At 35.5% G+C, this 23,054-nt stretch overlaps 1 protein-coding gene across 1 annotated transcript; it reads right to left on the reverse strand.

The window, feature by feature from the left end:
- Positions 1 to 3,348: 3,348 nt before the first annotated feature.
- Positions 3,349 to 9,646, reverse strand: LOC139859549 (uncharacterized). Its single transcript, XM_071848330.1, has 8 exons — positions 8,989 to 9,646; positions 7,766 to 7,987; positions 7,349 to 7,475; positions 5,984 to 6,926; positions 5,914 to 5,926; positions 4,901 to 5,815; positions 3,770 to 4,552; positions 3,349 to 3,716 (listed from the first exon to the last, which is right to left on the reverse strand). The coding sequence occupies exons 1-8, from the start codon at positions 9,644 to 9,646 to the stop codon at positions 3,349 to 3,351; spliced, it is 4,029 nt and encodes a 1,342-aa protein (XP_071704431.1).
- Between the last annotated feature and the right edge of the window lie 13,408 nt (positions 9,647 to 23,054).

Raw genomic sequence — 23,054 nt, forward strand, 5'->3', positions numbered from 1 at the left:
TCTTGTTCTTCTTGTTTGAAGAGTTAGAGTAACTAAAACCTTCAAACTTTCTCTTTGAAAAAGTGAAATCACTCTTCCTTGGAACCTCCGGTTCAAAACCCCGAGCCAACTCGAATAGTTCTTCAAAAGTCTTAGCCATTCCCCGACTAATCTTACCCTCGTACTCATCATTCAATGTACGGTAGAAATCTTTCATTAGCTTGTGATCGTCACCCACATATTCCAGACAAAAACGAGTTTTTGCCAAAAAGGTAGACTTGAGTGTGACCAAGTCCATTGAACCTTGTTGCAAATGGTGTAACTCCTCCCGGATTCTATCAAGATCGGAAGAAGTTCGGTATTCTTTGAAGAATTCCTTCTTAAACTCCTCTCATGTCAAGTTCATACATTGTTCTTCGCCATATAAGTTGATCTTATCGTCCCACCACAACTTAGCTTCCTCCCGCAACATGCTTGAACCAAACCTTGTTTTCTTCTCAGGAGGGCATTCCGCGGTACGGAAAGCTCCCTCGATATCGGAGATCCAACATGTACTCTTCAAAGGATCTCGCACCCCATTAAACATCGGGGGTTGAGTGTCCTTGAAATTCTTATAATAGAAGTCCCGCCTTCCTTCACCTCCTTCACCGCGAGGATAAAGGTTTCTAGCATCAAGGGCCTCTTCGATAGTGGCCTTCATTCGTTCATTTATCAAATCGGTCACCTGCCCATCGACCGAATCTTGAAAGACCTTTCGGACATCCATAAGAAAATCCGCTTTTAACTTTTTAAAGACGGCCTCAACCTTGGCCGAAAACTCGGCGTCCTCGCTTGTACTTCCGTTATCATGATCGGGACCGTTTCTCGTCTTCATTCTATAAAACGAAATAGGTTAAACCACAAAAATGAAAGGATAATTACATGTGTATATACATATATGCCACACTACTCCATCTCGCTCAACAATCGTCGTACATTGCTTGTTTAACACGACTTGCGCCCGTAATAATGGTAGCTAGTCATTACTACGCTAGCACGTCGCATTAACTCGCTAGTACAATGCCTATCTCGCTTGATGCTTGCTAAACACAACATAAACAATTAGCACAAGGTTAATTCTCATAAACCAATGCACTAACAATTCCCGATTAGACCCAAAGTCCTACAAGTCCCGCATAAAGCGCTCACACAATAAGGTCTAAGTCTAGGCACCTATCTCAAGTCGCCTAAATCCCTTAGACCATGCTCTGATACCACTTGTAACAACCCAACCAGATAACCGACCATAAACAGTCTCAAAAAAAAAAAAATTAAAAGCTGCTGGACAGGGGAGTGCGCGGCGCGCATCCCCTGTAGTGCGCGGCGCGCACAGAGCACTCCAGCTTCTGTCCGAACTGTTTTTAACACACAAAAAGATGGACCACTTCCTGACATTTTTAGACCGAACGCTTTTCACAACAAACTTATATATGTAAAACTAACACGAATCAAACATAAAAATGATGTTTTACAAGCGGGGCCCACACGACCCAAAATACAAGTTTAATACAAGTTTAGAGTTTCGACTACCAAAAAGTTTAAGTTCCAAACTACACAATGAGCATGGCGTTTGGGATTAAACTACCCAACTACCGGTCAAACTCTAAGAGCTACTAAAGGCAAAAGCGTCCCCTAGCATCAAGCGGGATCTCTAGTCCAATACGATGCCCTTACCCTTGTCCAAAACCGAACCTATAAAATGATAAACAACAAGAGGGTAAGCAAAGCTTAGTGAATACAATAATTATACGAATACATATATAATTATACCTACTTGCATACACTTACACAAACCGCAAACATGCTAGCAACACAATTAGCTTATCGTCACATTAACAAGCTATAATCTCCAATACCACAAGCTAGCAACAACCGCATAATAATATAACTCGAAATGATATAATATGCTTACAACACAAGTAACCATGGTCGACCAATAGTACAAGGGAACGGCGCTCGCGAAAACGCCATCGGTGTTCATAACATCTATTAGGGCACTTAACACCTCGCACCACTAACCCCTAGGGTGGCACCTTAACACCTCGGCACATCACCCCGAGTGGCATCTTAACACCTCGATGCAACACTCATTATTTTACGGAGTGGTGTCTTAACACCTCGACACTACACTCCTAGGTGGCATCTTAACACCTCGATGCTACACCCGAGTGGCATCTTAACACCTCGATGCTACACCCTTCACGTGAAATGTGGTGTCTTAACACCTCGACACTACACCTTTTATGCTACAACAAATAGATACATTATATACATACGCATATAATTATTCCACTCACCTTAACAATTAGATGATGATTTCAACCTCCACAAGCTTCAAAGCAAAGTACCTAATATAATAAGTACTTGATCAACACACAAGCTAAGTGGACTCAATACTAACACTTACACATGAGCATTTAATGACTTAATGTATTAAATCGCCCATTTATACCAAAACTGCCCAATTAAAGTCAAGACCACCACTAATCACTTAAAAGCTTGTGATTAAGGTCCAATAACACCAACTAATACATAATTAGGGTAATTCATACCCATCTTTCCAAACTAGGTCAATTTATTACCCAAATAACCAATTTTAGACAACACACCCATTTCGGGTCATCCACTAACTAACCAACACCCATTTACTAAATAACTAGGTGTGTTAGCAATTAACTCACCAATTAGGGTTCATTAACATCATTTAATACTTTAAAACCCTAGACTAGTCACCAATTAGTATTCAAGACTCAATTTTTACCCAAGAACACCCAAAATCACCAATAATGGGTTTTGTGTTCATCATTTACTCAAACCCTAACCCTTACACTAAATCAAAGTAAGGAAAATAAAATTAGAACATACCACAACTACCACAACGAAGCTAGAGATAAGATGAATGACTTTAATGCTTGAACTTTAACCCAAAACAAGCTCCTTCCTCTTGGATTTAAGCTTTCTCTCTCAAAAATCACAATCTCTCTCTAGAATTAAAGTTAAAGTGATAAGGTTGTTGATAATGGAGTAATGGTGCTCCACAAACTGACCTATCTGTCTTTAACCCGTCCATAAGTGAATTTACCAAAATGCCCATCAAAATATCTGATTTAAAAACCTGGAACCCTGCTACAGTAAGGGTGCGCGGCGCGCTCCCTTTAGTGTGCGCGGCGTGCACTAGGCTCAGCTCACTCAGTGACTTCTGTTTAACTGCACAACATCACCCACACTCTATGTAACATATTTACACTGCTGTACAAACTGATTAGCGTCTTACAAGTGCACAATTTGTAAACGTGTACCGTTACACAAACCTCCTGCGTGATCGATATTTCAAAGTAACATAACTAGTCCAATTTTGAGCCTCAGATTGTGCTTTGGTAAACCACCAACTTCAATGCTATTTAGGAAATCGGTAGTGTATAGTTCACTATTAAATTCAGCGTCTCTCTTCGGCGCACATATACTGTCTGAGCTCAAATATGACCTTTCTTCTCCGTCCAAGCACATCATCATTCTATCATTAACTATGTTAACTACTTCATGAGTTGGAGCAAGAATTGCACGTTGCTGATAATATTCTGGATTTCCAAGATTAAAAAGATAATTTGGATAAATAGTTGAGATGATCGAACCAATTGGATCATCAAGATCTGTTATCAAAAGATCTTCGTCTTCAGATTCACCAACATCACCGTTGCCTATGTCAAGTATCCATTGAGCAAACTTCTAGTATTGGCATTAGGTTCAATACCACATAATCTCATGTTAACTGTAAGTTTTAAAACAGTAACATAATCCCACAAATAGGAAGAATTTAGAGATGCATCTACTATATCTTCTCTTTTACCTTTTTGAATAACCGGTAATATTTGTCTAAAGTCACCACCAAACACAACTGTTTTACCCCCAAAGAGAGTATCCATACTGTCAGGATTGGATTGACGACATATATCACGCATAGAACGATCCAGTGCTTCAATGCACATCTTGTTAACCATCAGGGCCTCATCCCAAATAAACAGTTTTGTTCTCCGAATAAGCTCACCCAATTTGCTGCTTGGAGAAATAGAACAAAATGACTCATCCGTAGGATGAAGCGGTATGTGAAAACGTGAATGCGCCGTCCGACCTCCAGATAATAGCAAAACTGCTATCCCACTTGATACAACATTTAAAACAATTTCTCCTTTTCTGCGCAATGCAGCTGAGAGTGTTTTCCAAAGGAAGGTTTTTCCAGTACCACCATAACCGTACAAAAAGAACACACCTCCTTTGCCGTGATCAACCGCTTTTATTATCTGATCGTATGCCTCCTTTTGTTTGAATGTTAACTTTGTAATGAAATCTGAATGTTCATTTGTAAGTGAACTTTTATCGTAGGAGAGCTCATCTATAATAAGATGGTTTTCTGAAATATGATTCGATTGGTATGGCATTGAACTAAAACTTCTCAATGAACTACTATTGCGTTGAAGTAGTTTGTCATTCTCTTGTAAAGTCAAATCTTTTAATAGTTCAATCTCAATTTGTGTCCCTGCAATCAATTAAATTTAATTTAATAATATACTCCAATATGAAAATTGAAGTATAATATAATTTAAATATCCTTACCTGTTCTGTGCGGATGAACGATATCCACCGACAAAAATCGAAATGTTTTCTCAAATACAACATCAGGTCAACTCATAATCTTAGATAATAGTAATTGTGCAAATAATTTTCTGATGAAATGACCACCCTCCCCAAAAAACGCCTCTTGTATGCCTTCTATATACTCCTTATCATCATCCAATAAACCTAAATCGTAGCAGGCGTCTCTGTAGCTATTAAATGCCCGAACATTTACCGTGCGGATATCTTCATAGGAAGTTGGACCTTTAACCTTGTTGAGAAGTATTATAAGGAAAAAAAAGATCACCAGACGCTGGTGCCACATGATGAATACGACCAATTGCACCGGTGTTTCTTTTACGCCTAATCCAACTTCGATTATCTTTGTTCCAAATGAACTTTGTCGGGAATTCAACATAAGTCAATTCGCGTGCTTCTTGGTTAGAAGTGTTACAATTCATCCATTCGAGGAACATTGACGTATTGACTGATGGCTTTTCTAATACCTCATCAATTAATTCGTCTTCATCAAAAATGATTTGCTGTTGTCCCTCCAAATGGAACGGTAGTCTTATAACGATGGGGTAATGATGATGTATATCGAACTTCATAATCATCCAAACGGCTTCACACGATGAAACATATCGACAATCGTAGTATTCTTGAATTTCATCAGTTTCTGCATTACAGAGCTGCGCTGTAATTCTATCATTACCTTTGTTGATATATTTGAACAAATAACTAATTGAAGCAACTTGGTTACACCACTCAACATTGAGATGAGCTTGGTACCTTTTAAGGAGGTAAGGATTATAAGCTACCACACTTCTGTTATCCAATTCATGACCTTGTTTTGTTACAGTTCTTCCATCATCCCTTCTTCGGTAAATTGGATAACCATCTTCATCAGTTTTTGTTACATCTGAGAAAGGTTTTGGAAAACTTTTTGTACATTTTTTGTCTGAATCAGTGCAGTGGCACGATGGATTCTTTTCACCGCAAGGACCGTGAATCATTAAATCTGACACGAGTTGATAAAGTTCTGGTTCTTTGATTTCATTCAGTATTTCAGCACATATATACTGATCTACATCTTTTGGTTGAGGCATTTTGTTTCTTTCATCAAGGAATAAGCAGATATGGGCATGAGGCAAACCACATTTCCGAAATTCCACGGTATAGACTTCTGAAAAATAAAGAAACAAATTATTAATAAGTATGTTTTATATTATTGAATAATCTAAAATTTTGTTGTATATTAGTGATTATTCAATTAGTATGTACTCATTACATAAAACTAAATATTTTAACAGAAGATTATATACAAAAACTAATTAAAAAGTAATAGACAAACCTGCTTTAACAGTACCAAATAATTTTTTTCCCTGATATCTTTCATCAGTTGATCGAGCTTCATTTTAAACATCCTTGCGCAAAAAGATGGTTTGTCTTCTGGTTTAAAACCGGTCCCGTCCAATTCTCTTGTGATTTCTGGCCACTTTGGATTACATGTGAAAGTTAAAAATAAGTCCGAATAGCCAAATACACGACAAAGTGCCATAGCATCACGATAATTCTCAATCATATTTCTAGCACTCCTTGTGAATGAGGAAGGAAGTTTTATCCTATTTCCCATCATACTATTTTTCGAAGTACCTGATGCCGCTGAATTCAATAAGTTTGTGAAAGTATCTGCTCTTAGAATATTCTGATTTTTCCTGATGTATGAAATTCTTTCGGCCTCAATCATAGTGTAAGCATCAACTACAAATTGTTGATACAACTTACGACCCAAGTGCATAAGTGTAGGAACAGCACGTTCTTGAAGTTTATATGCAAAGAATTCACGCATAGTAACCCTCTTTTTCACTCTTGTGGAATGCTCATCGACATCACGATGAAGAATGTCTGTCCTGTACCCATCTTCTGCATAAATAAACAGAAGTGGATATTGTAGGGCTAAATATTCGGTGTGAAGCTCGGAAATTCTTTTTAACCTTTCAATACGACTGTCTATTATAATATCCCTTTTTTCATACGAAGAAACATTGATATCACCTACAATAAGTGCTGCTACTCCGTCTACCATTGGCAGATTATAATTACGTCCATCTTTGGTTCGTCTACCAATTAAATTAATTTTCATCTGCGTATTAGGTGTTTCTAGAAACCCTTCACGAGCCATCCGAAATGTCTTGACAATAGGATTATGTTCATCAAGAACTTCCATTATTTGACGAATGAGATCCTCGTCTAGTGAATGGCGTGAAGACGAAGGCTTTGTTTTATTTTTTCCACTGTTATGGTTTCAATAAATCATAAATATGAATGTTAAAATTCTCATATATTAATTTACTACATTGTTTATTTGATGTTAAGCTATATGAATTACACGAATCATACCTGATTGCTTCTTTCATGTTATTTGTTTCATTTACAGTATCATATATGTATAACTATTCGAATCTTGGTTTTCGACCATCTGTTGGTAATAAACCTCCATATTGGTGACAATTTTGACCACGAATACAAAATGTATAAGGGCGACGAATTTTGTTTACACGATCGTCCACCTTGCCACCCATCGAAGTAAATGCAAAAATCCTGTTGTACTGTCGAACATTCTCAATGAAATGTTGACTCTTGGAATGATTGTTAGTATATATATTCCAAATTAGTTTAGGAGGAGCTTTGTTGAATTCGGTTAGTGCTATTTTACCTTTCAAACAACAAAGTGAGAATGCCTGGAAGAAACCGTATTTTTTTTCCTACTTTCGTCTCTTTATGCCATAATTTAGCACCATAAGTGAAACATATATAACTAAGATTGCCGTAATCAACATAGTCTGCCAAAAATAACAATTTATTGGTTTAATTTATAAAATATAACATAGTTTAACAAATTAAAAAAAGTTATAAGAATAACCCTTTGAAGTTCCTTTGAATGATTTATTTTGAAGATCATCAGTGTTTGCTTGGTCAAGGTCAAAAGGTATCGGTGTAATATTTTCCTTCCAATGCTTGTTGTTTTGATTCCTCTTTGAACATACTTGTAAAAATGCCGACTTAAAAAAGTAAGTATGTAGATTTTAAAAATAAAACAGGTTTGAATATTATATATGTCATAAATAATTACCTTTGGATATACTGTATGATGAAGTGTAACATTTGTCAGTATTATTAAGTGATTCCTTTGATATTCTAAGAGATGGTGTTAACGATGCCGGAGTTGCAATGTTATATGAACATTCACCCGTTGTATTTGTTGTATGTTCAAAAATGTTTTCTTTCATCATACTTGATATATATTGGGTTGTAGATGAAGTCACCACTTTTGATTGAGTTGTGTTGTTTATATCTGAATAACCATTGTATAAGATTTGAATTTAGAAATTCAGAATAAATATTATTTTCATATATACACCATAGATTACAAACTTTTGTTGTATTAACATGAAACACCTGTTAGAATTGAACACGATGGCGAGGATAGTTCTCCAATTGCTGCTTTTGTACTTTGTTTTTTGTGTTTCATCATAATGTTACCAACGAATGTCTTTGTCGTGGTAAAAAATTCTAAAAATATTAGACATGTATTAGTATTTAAATTTGATGTATAGTGAATATGGCTGAATACTAAATCTCAAAATATATGCCAAGAGTAACTTTCTATAAAATTCAGATTAATAAAAAGAGTAAGTAGTACCTGGATTTGATGCATTAACATCAAAGGAATCCTTCATCCTTGTAGGTTGTTTTCATTTATTTGTAACTGGTTTCGAAAGATTTGTCTCATTTTTATTTGATTTATTTAAACGTGAAGATCTTCTGAAGTTATTATTCATGACAATGTAGTTTGACCAAAATTATCTGTTAACTTAGGTTTTTGAAGATAATGAATGATTATGTTTGTTATGATGCAGAATTTCAAATTTCAAATTTGAAAATGAGATTATGGTTATTGACTAAATACCAACGGATAAAGAAATGTTTTGTGTTGTACTTGACTTTATTTGTAACAGAAATTTACATCCATAATGTGTAGGGATTAGAATATGGTATATTTGGTTTGAAAGCAATCACAATTTTTAATAAAGTGATAACTATTTTTATTAGTGTTTAGTAGTTTATTATACATTACTTAACTCAATTGGTTAGTAACTATAGTGCTGTTAGTAATACAGTAATTGAAAAGACAAAAAATTAAGAAGAAGAAATGTGCCTACACTGATATCATAATATAAAGAGACATTTATATTAATATTACAGGAGTAATTTCCATAGTTGTTACAATTTTTTTTCCCATAATACTAACATAAATGTAATTTTAGGGTAAAAAAACACAAATCTAATTAAAACCATATTGATTTACAAAAAGCTTCAACTCATAAGTCCAAAAGCACGACATGCATTCTGGTTTCTTTAGTTCAAACCCATTTCTTCTTGGTAAATAACCATTATGGCCGGATATAGGGCACCTCATTTCCACGTCAGCAAAAGGATGGCGGTTCATTCTCCAGGTTTGATGTATGAGGTCATAAACCTTTGTTCTCATAGCAACCACATAATCTGGTATCGGTGAGAATGTCTGATTAAGAATTTTTAAACCGATTTCCTTTTCATTTACATCGTGAGAAGTAAACATAACCAAACCATAAACATAAACAGCCTCTACGAATTGGCAGTTTGATGCTTGTTTTAAATAAAGGAGGCCATCTTGGGTGTATTTTCCATCAAAATAAAATAACAAACCCCTGCAAAAAATCGCATTAGGGTTTTTATTTACCAAACAACGATGGTAAAGATAAATCATTTGAGGGATACCCCAAGACCCTACAGGTAAACGATCAAAGGAAAGCCTTTGATAAACCAATGGATGCTGGGCTTGCTTATAAAAGGCTTTGCAAACCAATCGAGCAACACCCAACTGAGTCAAAGAATTTTGTCCGACTCTTGATAATATTTCACCAAGCAAATCATCAGGAAGAAGATTGAAAATATTGTTGATCTTATTCATTTTAATTTTTTTCATTATTTTTTAAAAGATATAAAATCTGGAAAATAAAGTTGAAGTTTTTTTGAATGGTGTGTACTTGAGACCTTGACCTTCTATAGCAGAAGAAAGTAATATCAGAATGATGATATTTTAGCCGCCTAAAAGTAAGCCTTGAAAGTTGTTTTTTGGGGTTAATGATGCGACGTGGTATAGGAACACGTGTGTAGTTAAATGATGATATGATTACTTCCTCAAACATCTTTCAAATACTTTTATAAAAAAGGCTCAATATGGAAAGTATATTGGTAATTTTATTTTTTTATTTGAAAAGCAAACATTTTTGACATAAGTTTTTAGTTTGATTTTATAATTAAATAAAAAAGGTCTATCGAATATTTAACACTTTTAGAAAAGATTTGACTCAACATAGGTGGAGAAATGGGTTCTAGAATATTCTTTTCAATTACATATATTTGTTGTATTATTTACAAAAAGTATTAATTTTTTTTTAAAAGATATCTTTGTGTAAAGTAAACACTTGATAGGTATTGTAGAACATGAAAGTAGTTGAAAATTATGTAAGTTTTAGTGTGAAAATGATGGGTTTAAAGTAGTTTTTGGGGTAATAAATTGACATGGTATGTCAACACTTGTCCAATGGTATGATGATAAAATTTAAAAAAAATATATAGTTGTAAAATGTTATATAATAATTATATATGAAGAGACATTTTAGGAATTAAGGCTAAAAAAGGGTCCAATTTTCTAAACATATTATATATTTTATTATTTAACAATTAATTGTTTTAGATGGAACATTTATACTAATATCAATTAAACATATTATAACAATTAAATTGATACCAAACTTGAAGGAAAAATGAAACATTTATACTAGTATCATTCTGAAAATTTATAATAATAATAGATGAGTAATTTTGATACAAAATAACAAAAGTCTTTTCACATAATAATAACATAAATTTAATTATACCTAAATCGATTTATAATTAAACCTAACTCATAAGCCCAAAAACACGACATACAGTCTGGTATGGTGAGTTCAAAGCCATGAACATATGGGAAAGATAGACCATTTTCGGGATACCCCAAGCTAAGATAGGCCACCGATCTAAGGAAAGCCTTCGATAAACCAAATAATGTTCGGATTGCTTAAGAAAGTCTTTGCAAACCAACCTGGCAACAGACAAGTGAACTGATGATTCTTGACCGACTCTTGACAATATTTCACCAAGTATGTCTTTAGGAAGAACATCTGGAATATTCTTTGAAATTTGATCCATTTTTGTAGTATTTGAAAAAAGTAAACAAATGATGGAAAATGAAGTTGATGTTTACGTATTTGAAAAATGCAAGTTGCTTTCTGACAAGTAAGGGTTTAAAGTAGATTTTGGGGGCTACTGAATCGAGTTGGTAGGTTAACACGTATGTACTACAATAAATGCTCCAAAATTTATAACTTTAATTTCCTTCTAAATTTTAATTTTATAAAGGAAAATGGAAAGTCACATTTTAATTAAAATGGTAGTGTGTTACGTTTATAAAAAGAGGTCAATCCTAATAAAAACCTCAACACAAAAAACATCAACACAAAAAACAATAAAATTTAAAGAAAACAAATTAGATTGTTATCCATATCAAGGTGGATATGGAGAAGAAATAGTTCAGGGAAAACATAATTATATAGTTTACATGCCATTGTAATTCCATAGAAGAAAACCAAAAATAACTGTTAACAAATGTATCTTGTTTAAATCATGAATCGGATGAGCGTAAACGTTTCGGACGATCAGAGAATTTAACCTTGGTTGTTGAAGACTTAACAGATGGTGGAGATTTGATTCCTTCTTGTTTGATTTTTTTGAGAGGTGGGCTGAAACTGGTATCATGACTGAGATCATTGGTCTGACTTCCAGAAGCATTAGAGGCACACTACAAAAGTTAATATTAGAGGCACACTACAAAATTTAATTATAAGTTGTTATCAAAATAATGATTATTAAAAATGACCGTGATATGAAAAAAATTTAGAACGGAGTATTATATAATGTATTAATACATTCCCAACTGAAGTCCTCAATCTCAACATCTTCAAAAGCCACTTGTTGATCGAACTTAGTGATATTAAAGATAGGTTTAGAAAGTATTGATATTTTAGACATCACACAAACAGCAAGTTAAAATGAATAACAATACAAAAAAAAAAAAACAAAAAAAAAAAAAAAACAAAAGACAATGAGTGTGTATAAAACAACTTATATATTGAATCAAGGTACAAAATCATGTAACAGTATTAAATGTTACCTTGAAACTCTCATAGAGTTCAAAACATGTTGGGTCATCGGTCGCATCTTTAACAGTGTAGTTTCGAATTTCACGTTCTTTGTTATAACCACTAACATCTATCTTAAACAAAAGGGTCTTTTGTAAAAGAAGTTCGAGCTCTTCAGAATAATCATCATCTTTAGACAACGCCTTCATTAACTCATAAGCCGATTGGGTAACGAACTTCTTCACCACAGATTCGAAAACAGTGAAAGAAGAAGTGCCGGTTTGATTTTCTGCACGAATCGACACTTTAAACCTGGTATGTAAAAACTTAAAGACAGATAAAGTATGATTAAAGAGAAAAACTAATATTTTTCAAATCTATTTAGAATGTTTTGTAACTCACCTCACTACCACATCCGGCTTATTGATACAACCGTAACACTTCCGTTCCAAGTTTAAAAGTTGATCAACGTCCAATGTAAGATCACAGTTGGGGATAACAGGTTTAGCACTCTTGTTACACTTCTTGCAGGCAATGTAGTACCAAGTGTCGTCGGGAAGAATGGTATTAATTGTGGCCTGAATAATATAAATGCCTTCCTACAATCATATTAACAACAAAGTTGAAAATTAGATATATGTTTGGTTAAATATGGGTCACAAAAATTCATTCAAATGATTACCATGGACGGGTTCAAGCGATCTAAACCAACATATTGAGCCTTTTTAAAAATGGAGTTTGGATCACGTGCAGATGAAATTGACAACGAAGGAGCTAACGAACAAATGTAATCAACAGAAGAATGGATTTGGGTGAGGCTACGATAACAATAAGCAAGTTAGTTATTGTAATTGAAGTATCAAACAATGTTCAATAGTTGAATGCAAATATAAATTTACTAATAAGTTGTAAAATATTTGTTTTAAATGCACAATTAATGTACTCATTTATGGAGTAAACAAATGATTGAGCATTAAATGGAAATTGGTTTAGTTGTTTTGTGAACTACTATGTTTCATTAAATGTTATTATTATGAATTAAAAAGTTGAATGTACAACAAAGTGAATTATTTACCTTTAGATCATTTATCAATAATAACATTTAATGAGTACTAATAGAATGATTTAATTATCTTATAATGATTTTTAAATTTATTACTATACTTCGTAGGATAAGTTAATGAAGACTTTCAACATGTATATTTCAATTTATTACTTGAATGATTGAGTATCTACTAAATTTATCTTATTTTTTCAGAAAATGGTTCAAATAAAAATAAATACAGAAAATAGGATTAGTCTTTTTATATTGAAATATATTAAATTTAACATAGATAAAGTATTGATTAAAATTATGAAGTTAATTTTTTTGGTAATAATGTACCGTTATCTGAACTCAATGATTTGCTGGTCGATGTCTATCAAAACGTTCGTGTTTTTTTTCCAGTCGATAGAAACTGGCAGTTTGTCTGTAGCATTTAAACACAAAAGAACTTAGTATACACAATCAATAAGATTACATAAAAGTTAATAATTAAAAGTAAGATCATCATATAAAAAACCATATATTTATTGGTTAAAAGGAAAAACCTTGGTGCAGTTTGGTGACTCCAAAGTGAATCAATAAGATTACGGAAGCATCATCATCCAAAAGTTTCATATGGTTTTCGAAATCCAAGGAAAATTGACCCCACATAGTTGTAAGGATTATAGGACCCAAACAATAAGATTAATCACTGAGATTAATCACCCACTTCGACAAACGAAAGACAATAAAACAAGAAAATTAAAGAACACGAGATTTAACGTGGTTATATGTAATCGAATGTCGATTACTTTAATCCACGGGCCAACTAGAGAGATTTTTATTGATATAATTCGTAGATACAACTGAGGGTTACATTAGGATGCTTTATACAAGCCAAAACACCTTGGAGAACAAGAAAAACATAAATTTGGAAACTTCTCGCTAGACAAAGCCGCGCCGCGCCATATATGCCCGCGCCGTGCCTCCAAGGCTATTCTCCGGACAGTCGTTTTCCAAAACTGATGCTCTGTTTCAAGTGCTAGACCACGTCACGCCTTCTAAGGCCGTGTCGCGCCTCCCCTATTCGTCCGAATCCTTTCATTTTGATATCCTTCACATCCAACATTCTCCCACTTGAAGATAGTCAAAACCATGACTCACATTTTGTCAACCCATTATACCAAACTAACCAAGATCGCCAAAGCACCCTTTACCGCCAAACTCCATTTGGAAGACACACACTCCTATCACATACGCAGGATAAGCAGACTTTCGATACAAGGTCTTCAACACTTCTTGTTAGAATCAAATCATCTCATCTCTCTATCTCCCTAGTCGGTCACTACTTTCTCATTAGTTCATGAGAAGACCTATTGAAGCTATGCAAAACTTCAACTTGTCCATTGACACCACCTTAGTAAGCATATCCGTGGGATTCTTCATACCAAGGACTTTTTCCAACATCAAAGTACCATCTTCAATACATTCTCGAATAAAATGATACCTCAAATCAATGTGTTTCGTACGACTATGAAACACCGAATTCTTCGCGAGATTAATTGCACTTTGGTTGTCACAATATAAGACGCAATTGTCTTTTCTTTTACCCAACTCACCCAAGAAGTTCTTCAACCAAACAAGCTCCTTAGAAGCTTCCGCAATAGCCATATACTCGGCCTCGGTGGTCGAAAAAGCAACACTCCTTTGTAGTCTAGACATTCAACTAACTGCCGTCTTACCAACCATGAACACATATCCCCTAGTACTCTTACTCGAATCATGAAATCCACCCAAATTTGCATCCGCATAACATCTAAGTATAACATTGCCCTTAGTGAAACACAATCCCATACTAGAAGTACCTTTTAAATAACGAAGCAACCATTTGACCGCTTCCCAATGCTCCTTACCCGGATTAGACATATAACGGCTTACAACTCCCAATGCATGAGCTATATCCGGTCTCGTACAAACCATAGCATACATAATACTTCCCACGGTCGATCTATACGGAACCTTTTCTATCGCCGCTTTATCTTCTTCCGTTTTAGGTGATTGATTCTTCGATAACTTTATCGTGCTACCCAAAGGCATAGTACGAGCCTTTGCTTTATCAACATTAAACTTTTCTACTACTTTCTCTATATATATAGATTGAGACAAGTATAGAACACCTTTAGCACGATCATGCACAATACTCATTCCAAGTGTTTGCTTAGCACTACCAAGATCCTTCATCTCGAATTCTTTTGAAAGCGCACCTTTCAACTTATTGATCTCGCACATGTCCGAACCCGCAAGCAACATGTCATCTACGTATAACAATAAGATTATGTAAGAAGACTTGAATTTCTTCAAGTAACAACAATGGTTCGATTCACATTTTACAAAACCAACCTTCTTCATAAACTAATCAAATCTCAAGTACCATTGCCGAGGTGCTTGTTTCAAACCATACAAACTTTTCTTTAACATACAAACCCACGTCTCTTTACCTTTTACCTCAAAGCCCTCGGGTTGCCTCATGTAGATCTTCTCATCAAGATCCCCATGTAAGAATGCAGTCTTCACATGTAGTTGTTGTAGATGTAAGTCCTCGGATGCGACCAACGCAGGCACCAAATGAATAGTAGCCATCTTCACCACCGGTGAAAATATCTCTTGGTAATCAACCCCTTTCCTTTGTTGAAACCCTTTAACCACTAACCATGCTTTGTACCTTTTCTTGTCATCCACCTCATTCTTTATTCTATACACCCATTTGTTTTGTAACGCCTTTTTATCATGAGGTAATTTCACTAGTGACCAAGTCTTGTTCTTCTCAAGTGACCCCATCACTTCCTTCATAGCAAGCTCCCATTGTATGGATTCTTTGGACTTTCTTGCTTCAAAGTAACTTTCGAGTTTACCATTCTCGGTATAGGGCAAGTAGTTTGTTGATGAAGAATACCTAGGATTAGGTTTGGGCACTCTAGTCGAGCGTCTAAGTATAGGAGCAACCGGTATGGTTGGACCGGTTTCATTAGCCTCCTCATTACTAGAATTCGCACTACGTTCAGAATTATCACCGCTATCCGAACCATCCCCATCATTGTCAAGATCTGGCCCATCACCATTAATCGTAAATTCATTGTTCCCCGAACTCCCACTAGAACCCGCAAGATCATCAAGAGAAACATCATAAAGAATAACATGATCCGGTTTTTGACTCCCCGTTTCCGGTTTACCATAAACTGAATCTTCATCAATGGTAACATCACGCGATCAAATAACTTTTCTAGCTTCATTATCCCAACAACGATAGCCCATCTTATCTGAACCGTAACCAATGAACGTACACTTCTTTGACTTAGCTTCAAGTTTATCTTTATCAATATCTTTGGTCTTCACATAAACATTACACCCAAAGATTCTAAGATGATCATAACTAACCTTTTTACCTAGCCATTCTTCTTCGGGAATTCGGAGACCCAATGGTGTTCAGGGTCCCCTATTAATCAAATAAGCCACCGTATTAACCGCATCCGCCCAAAACATCTTATGCAAACCGGCATGTAGTCTCATACTCCTAGCCCTTTCATTCAACGTACGATTCATACGTTCAGCGACCCCATTGTGTTGTAGTGTCTCCGGTATCTTTTTCAACATTCTAATACCGAACTTTGCACAATGGTCTTTAAACTCAAGACTACCATATTCTCCTCTGTTATCCGACCTTAAGCACTTGACCTTTAAATTGGTCTCATTCTCAACCATAGATTTCCACTTCACAAAAGTACCAGAAACTTCGGATTTAGCTTTAAGAAAATAAACCCATACCTTTCGAGTGGCTTCGTCAATGAAGGTGACATAATAACGAGAACCTCCATGTGATTCTACTTTCGTTGGCCCAAAAACTTCCGTAGGAACTAGCTCGAATTTCTTCAACTTTGGTGAATTTCCCGATTTAACAAAAGTTTACTTCTTTTGCTTCCCATAAGTACATGGTTCGCAAAACCCAAGCTCTATCTTTTTCAAATCCGGAATTCTCCCACTCGAACTAAGAACCTTCATACCCTTCTCACCCATATGCCCCAACGTCAACCGTAGTAATCATCGTGTCTTCTTCAAACACCTCAACCATATAAAGATTTCCTCTTTTATGTCCACGAGCTACGACATTACTACCCTTAATCACCTCCCATTGGCGATTCTTGAAAGTAACCTCATTACCTTCTTCATCTAATTGACCAACCGAGATTAACTTCCTCTTTAACTTAGGAATAAACCTCATGTTCTTCAAAGTCCAATTAGAACCAAGAGTAGTCTTCAATACAACATCTCCTATACCTTTAATCTCGAGAGTTTTGTTGTTTGCCAATCTAACTTTACCTTGATACGCCCAAAAATTCCTCATCACGCTTTTAGTGGGTGTAGCGTGAAACGAAGCTCCCGAATCTAAGACCCAAGACTCCACCGAACTTTCAATACTACAAAGTAGTGCATCCTCCGTATCTTCCGCGGTCAAGTTAACATATTTAACCGGAGCATTCTTACAATATCTTTGATAATGCCCCTTTTGATTGCAACCCCAAAAAATAACGTCACTTCGGTCTTTCGATGGATACCTCTTCTTGAACTTCCATTTACTCTTCTTCACACTGCGATCAACTTTCCTACCACGGTTGTCGGTACTTAACAAAGAACCGGATAACAATTCCCCCGAACTTCTCCTACGAGTGTCTTCACCGAGAATTAAATCCCTAATTCCTTCATACGCAAGCTTAGTAGTACCGGTCGAGCTACTAACCACGGTAACCGTACCCAACCAACTTTCCGGTAATGATGAAAGCAAGATTAGTGCATTTAGTTCATCATCAAACTTGATTTCTACCGACTCTAATCTTGAAACAAGATTGTTGAATTCGTTGATATGATTCGCTGCACTCATACCTTCCTTCATCTTCGTGTTGAACAATTGTTGCATGAGAAAAACCTTATTCGCCGCTGTAGGTTTCTCATACATGTTGGAGAGCGCCTTCAAACAATTAAACGTTGTCTTTTCATTCATGATATTACCAACAATGTGCTTGGCGAGTGCAAGACGAACCGCACCCAAAGCTTGATGATCCAAGAGCATCCAGTCAGCATCGTTCATGCCTTCGGGTTTGGTCTCCAACAAAGGTTGGTGAAGTTTATTTTGATACAAGTAGTCTTCTATTTGCATCTTCCAAAAGGCGAAGTCTTTACCATCAAACCGCTCGATCTTTAATTTACCGTCTTCCGCCATCATTCCCAACTCGAACCTTGAGCTCTAGATACCAATTGTAAGGATTATAGGACCCAAACAATAAGATTAATCACTGAGATTAATCACCTACTTCGACAAACGAAAGACAATAAAACAAGAAAATTAAAGAACACGAGATTTAACGTGGTTATATGTAATCGAATGTTGATTACTTTAATCCACAGACCAACTAGAGAGATTTTTATTGATATAATTCGTAGATACAACTGAGGGTTACATTAGGATGCTTTATATAGGCCAAAACACCTTGGAGAACAAGAAAAACTTAAATTTGGAAACTTCTCGCCAGACGAAGCCGCGTCGCGCCATATGTGCCCGCGCCGCGCCTCCAAGGCTATTCTCCGGACAGTAGTTTTTCTAAACTGATGCTCTGTTTCAAGTGTTAGGTCGCGTCGCGCCGTCCAAGGCCGCGGCGCGCCTCCCCTGTTCGTCTGAATCCTTTCGTTTTGATATCCTTCACATCCAACAATAGTTGCATCCAATTGCAAGCCACTATTTAAAAATGACTCAAAAAAGGTCATGTATAAGTGTGTTATGATTTTAAGAACATGTGTACACAATTTATTCTGAAAATGGTTTAAACTAAAAAGGTGTTAAATATTACTCTAAATCAATGAGCTGAATATTGATGTACTTGGACTTGAGTTCACCAGTGTTTCAAAAATCCCGTACTTCTGAATAATTTGCTACACGTCCAATAACATCTATAGGAACAAAAAAAAAACAAATAAAGATTGTGTGACATTATAAAGTGTTGTAAGTCAACGAAAAATAAATATTTAAAATAAATTCAAAATAATTGATATAATAAACATTTATTAACCTGCTGAAACTCCAACTTTAAGGCCTTTAGATCTCAAAACATCGAAAATGATGAAACTAAAACCATTAGTTCCTCTCCATTCGGTTGGTGGGAATGTCACAACAGTTGTTTTCTTAGTAAACATGAGTTTGTACTCATGTTGGATATGTTTGGTCCGGAATTGTAGCGGACTATCAACTATAACAGCATTAGAAATATAAAATAAGCCCCATTCCCTAATGACGTTATCAAATTTGGCCTTAAGGGAGTTACGGATGTTGATTACAATCTTAGAGCCCTAATATGGAGAAAATAAACATAGAAAAGAAGATATAAAAAAACTCTAAAATGAAGAGAGAATTAAGAAATCTGTATATATAGAAACATGAACACAAACCTCCTCATCCGAAGCAATTAGCTCCAAAGTTGGCTTGCCTTCATCGTAACCATATACAAGCTTTTGAAGGAGACAGACGACTTTAATTTTTATGATAAAATTAACTTTCCGTCGGTAAATCTCTTAAACTCGAATTATGTTCTTGGATGTGGCCATTATTTAAAACTATAATGAAAAGAAACATAAGTTAGAAAAAAATCATTTAAAAAACATCAAGATTATTGAAGTTGAATGGAAAAATTAAACCTGGATATTTTTCGTTTGGCAACCGAGAGAGAATTTGAATTCAAATTAACAAAGATGATTTTAAAAATAATGGTATAATGGGCGGGTTAATTGTGTGAAAGAGGTGTGAAGTAGAGTTATGTTGGTAAGTGTGTGCACTTGAGTGTATTTTTTTTTAAAAAAAAACAACCTTCTCACCACTTTCTATACAAAAAGGTATTTTTGAAAAAAAAAACTGATAAGAAATTCGGATGCCATGTAGGATGATGAGGTGGTGTATGTATTGTATGTATAGGTTTGGTGTGAGGTAAAAAAAATAGCAACAAATAGTGTATATGTATAGGCTTTTTGTGAGACAAACTTCTCTCCTACATGGACCGAAAATGACGGGTTTAATGACATTTGGACAAAAGCTTGCCGATTTATATATATACATAGATGTATGTGTATATATATATACATATATGTATATATATATATATATATATATATATATATATATATATATATATATGTGTGTGTGTGTGTGTGTGTGTGTGTGTGTGTGTGCGCGCGCGTTCACCATAAATGTACGTAACCATTTTCTCGGTTCTCACCATATATATATATATATACACACACACACATATGTACTTGTGACGGTTTGATCCGCGCATTACTACAAGTATCTTTTAGTTAGTTAATGTAGGTTAGTATTGTTCGATAATGTAGCCCTAGTTTTTTTCATTAGCAAAATGGCTACGGTTTAGCAGTGCGGTTACAAACACATAGTTTCTTTATTATTGGGTGGCGCTACTTATTTACATCGACAAAATGGTTACGTAGTCTATGTTATTTTCTCGGTTAGAAACTACTACTCCTTTTTTCTTCGGATCATTTTCTTCATTTTCAGAGAATAGTGCTCTTTTAGTCGTTGTGGTGCCTAGTTGTTTTTTCGCTTGCTTAGTGTTGGAGATATTGGTGTTGTTATGGTTGGTGTGCCTTCATTTTCGTCCGCATTACCTTCGCTTTTTTTCTTTTTCTGGAGTTGCTACATGATGTTGCTCTTCTGGATTGCCTTCATTTTTACAAGGGGTTTTGAAGGCTGAGATTAAATTTATGGTATTGTTGTGTAGCGATACTTGTACCGTTTCATGGGGCTTAACTATGATGTTTTCTTTTTCTGAAGGTACTTGTTATTGTTGTTCTGGATTTTGTTATATTTGTGTGTTTGGTAGGAAGTGATGAGCGAAGATGAATTCGGGTTGTTCGGTGTTGTTTTGTTCGAATATGAATTTGAAAGTGTATCTTGTTCGTCCAGTTGTCGGATTGTTGGTGGCAGTTCCTTTGCATTGTTGTAGTCCATTGCCGTAACCATTTTTTCACAATCGATTCCAACTAAATTGTCTGTGTTTTTCGAGAAGATTGTGAACATTGTCGATCAGTGTTCGTCCGTGAAAGGTTCTCTAAAATAGTAGTTGCGGTTTGATAGTAATGTGGTTAATTTTTTGATGGTTTTAAAATAGTAAAGATGCGTTTGTTTGACATTTGTCGATCGGGATTTGATATCGGCAAAAAAGTCACGTTTTTACCTTCGATATTGAGTCCCAAAAAGCATAAAGTCCCAAACTTTGTCGACAAAATAATCGTTTTTCGTCAAAGTTGTAGATTAAGTAATTACGAAGACGATGCAAAAATAATCGTGAGAATCAGAGCTAAAACGAAGATTTTAGAGCGAAAATGGTGAAAGACAAGAAATCAAGTTACGATCTAGGAAACAAACTGACCAGGGAAGGCCAAACGGCTTGCCAAATGGCCTGCCACTATGGAAAACGGCCTCCCAAACAGCCTAGACAAACGGGCATAAAAAACGGGCTGCCTTGCTAAACGGGCCTTGCAAACGGCTTGCCAAACGGCCTGCCAGCCTTTTGCAGGCATTTTTCACTTCTATTTATAGGCTTTTTGCCATCCATTTTCAACACACCTTTCTTCACTCTCTTACTACAATACACTTTCTCTCACTAGAGCTTTCAAGGCCATCTCACCTCCGAGCGGGAAATTAAGTACTCGGAGGCGAACGCCGAAGATTGTACTAGGAGCGGTCTAGAGGATGTCAGCACTTGTAATGGTCCAGATCTCGTCTGTAAACGGTGAACTCTTTCCTTAATTTAATAAAGTTATCTTGTTTATTTAAGTTGCTTTCATCTTGCATGCTTATCTATCCGTTACAAATGATTATTACATGTTGAATACCTTATCTGAAACTTATGCTATTGTTATGCTGAAACCTTGACGGTTTAGAAATCTAATTTACGGATCACTCTTTTCGCTTATTCACGTGGCTATAACCTAGTATTAGGACTTGATCAACCCTAGGATACAAGGTAAGTAGTTATGTGTGCTTAACGTCACAATAGGGATATAGTACGTACGTACGAATAACCATTTATTCGTCAAAGAAGAGCTGCCCATCTAGGTTGTGATTAGAGTAGGCAATATAGAGTTCAGTGAATACTGGCTTGCTCAAAAGCATGATTCGCGTCAGAAGCAATGTTCTTGAGATGTTGTAAGATGATCCGGGGTTGAGTAAGCAATCAGAAAGGAGAGACCTCTAATCCAATTAGCAGTACCTTAAAATATCTAAGATTGCATATCTGTTAATGTTAAGGCATAGCTTAATATTAAGTGGTGGAATATTACTGTAGTTAGACCAACTAGGATTAAGAAAAGCTGAGACTTTCCTTTAGGGATATACCACTTTATTCATGTACCTAGGATTCTCTCCATAAGGTCGTTTAAACCTTCTAAGGTTAACGTTGAGAGTAGGGGATATCCGTCTTAGCCAGAATATTCAAAGCTTAAACTCTTAGTGACAAATCAGTTAGGTTCATAGCCTAGTTGATTGAGGTTTAGTGTTTATTTTAGGAAGTTAAACTCTCGTGATAGTTCCCCATCAGGAGTCTATTCTTCATATCTATCCATTTTTATCTTTATAGTTTATATTACCTTTAGTTAATCTTAATCTATCACCACTTGTCACTAGGGTTAACTATTTAGGCACTTTTGTCCCACATTACTGAGCAAACATACAAAAATACGAACCTGAGTTATATTTACCACTTACTCATTAAAAGGAAGACAAGAATGTGAACTATAGTTAGGAAACCCAGCTAAATATAAATAATAAAACCACTACTCTCTTTTGGTAACTGATTCTGACGTTTTGCGACCTAACGACACCACATAAATAAAACCGTCTGTTTCGGTCATATCATAAGGAAATAGAGTTTTTGGCGCCACTGCCAAGGATTGAATTTTCTATTTGTTAAGGTAATCATTGATTCTGTCAGGATATCTGAGATTCTTGAGTAGTGTCTAAGAAAGACAATCAGACACGGACTTGGTTGTTGAATTTT

The sequence above is a fragment of the Rutidosis leptorrhynchoides genome, chromosome 7, assembly GCF_046630445.1.
Source record: "Rutidosis leptorrhynchoides isolate AG116_Rl617_1_P2 chromosome 7, CSIRO_AGI_Rlap_v1, whole genome shotgun sequence".
NCBI lineage: Eukaryota > Viridiplantae > Streptophyta > Magnoliopsida > Asterales > Asteraceae > Rutidosis > Rutidosis leptorrhynchoides.

Bases quoted from the DNA above. Each gene is read 5' to 3' on its own strand.
- LOC139859549 (XM_071848330.1), bottom strand. From the start codon at position 9,646: ATGAATAAGATCAACAATATTTTCAATCTTCTTCCTGATGATTTGCTT. The intron at 4,553-4,900 runs GTTAAAGGTCCA...AATTGATTGCAG, and splicing joins TTATAATACTTCTCAACAAG to GGACACAAATTGAGATTGAA. The intron at 3,717-3,769 runs GTATTGAACCTA...TACTTGACATAG, and splicing joins AGTTAACATGAGATTATGTG to GCAACGGTGATGTTGGTGAA.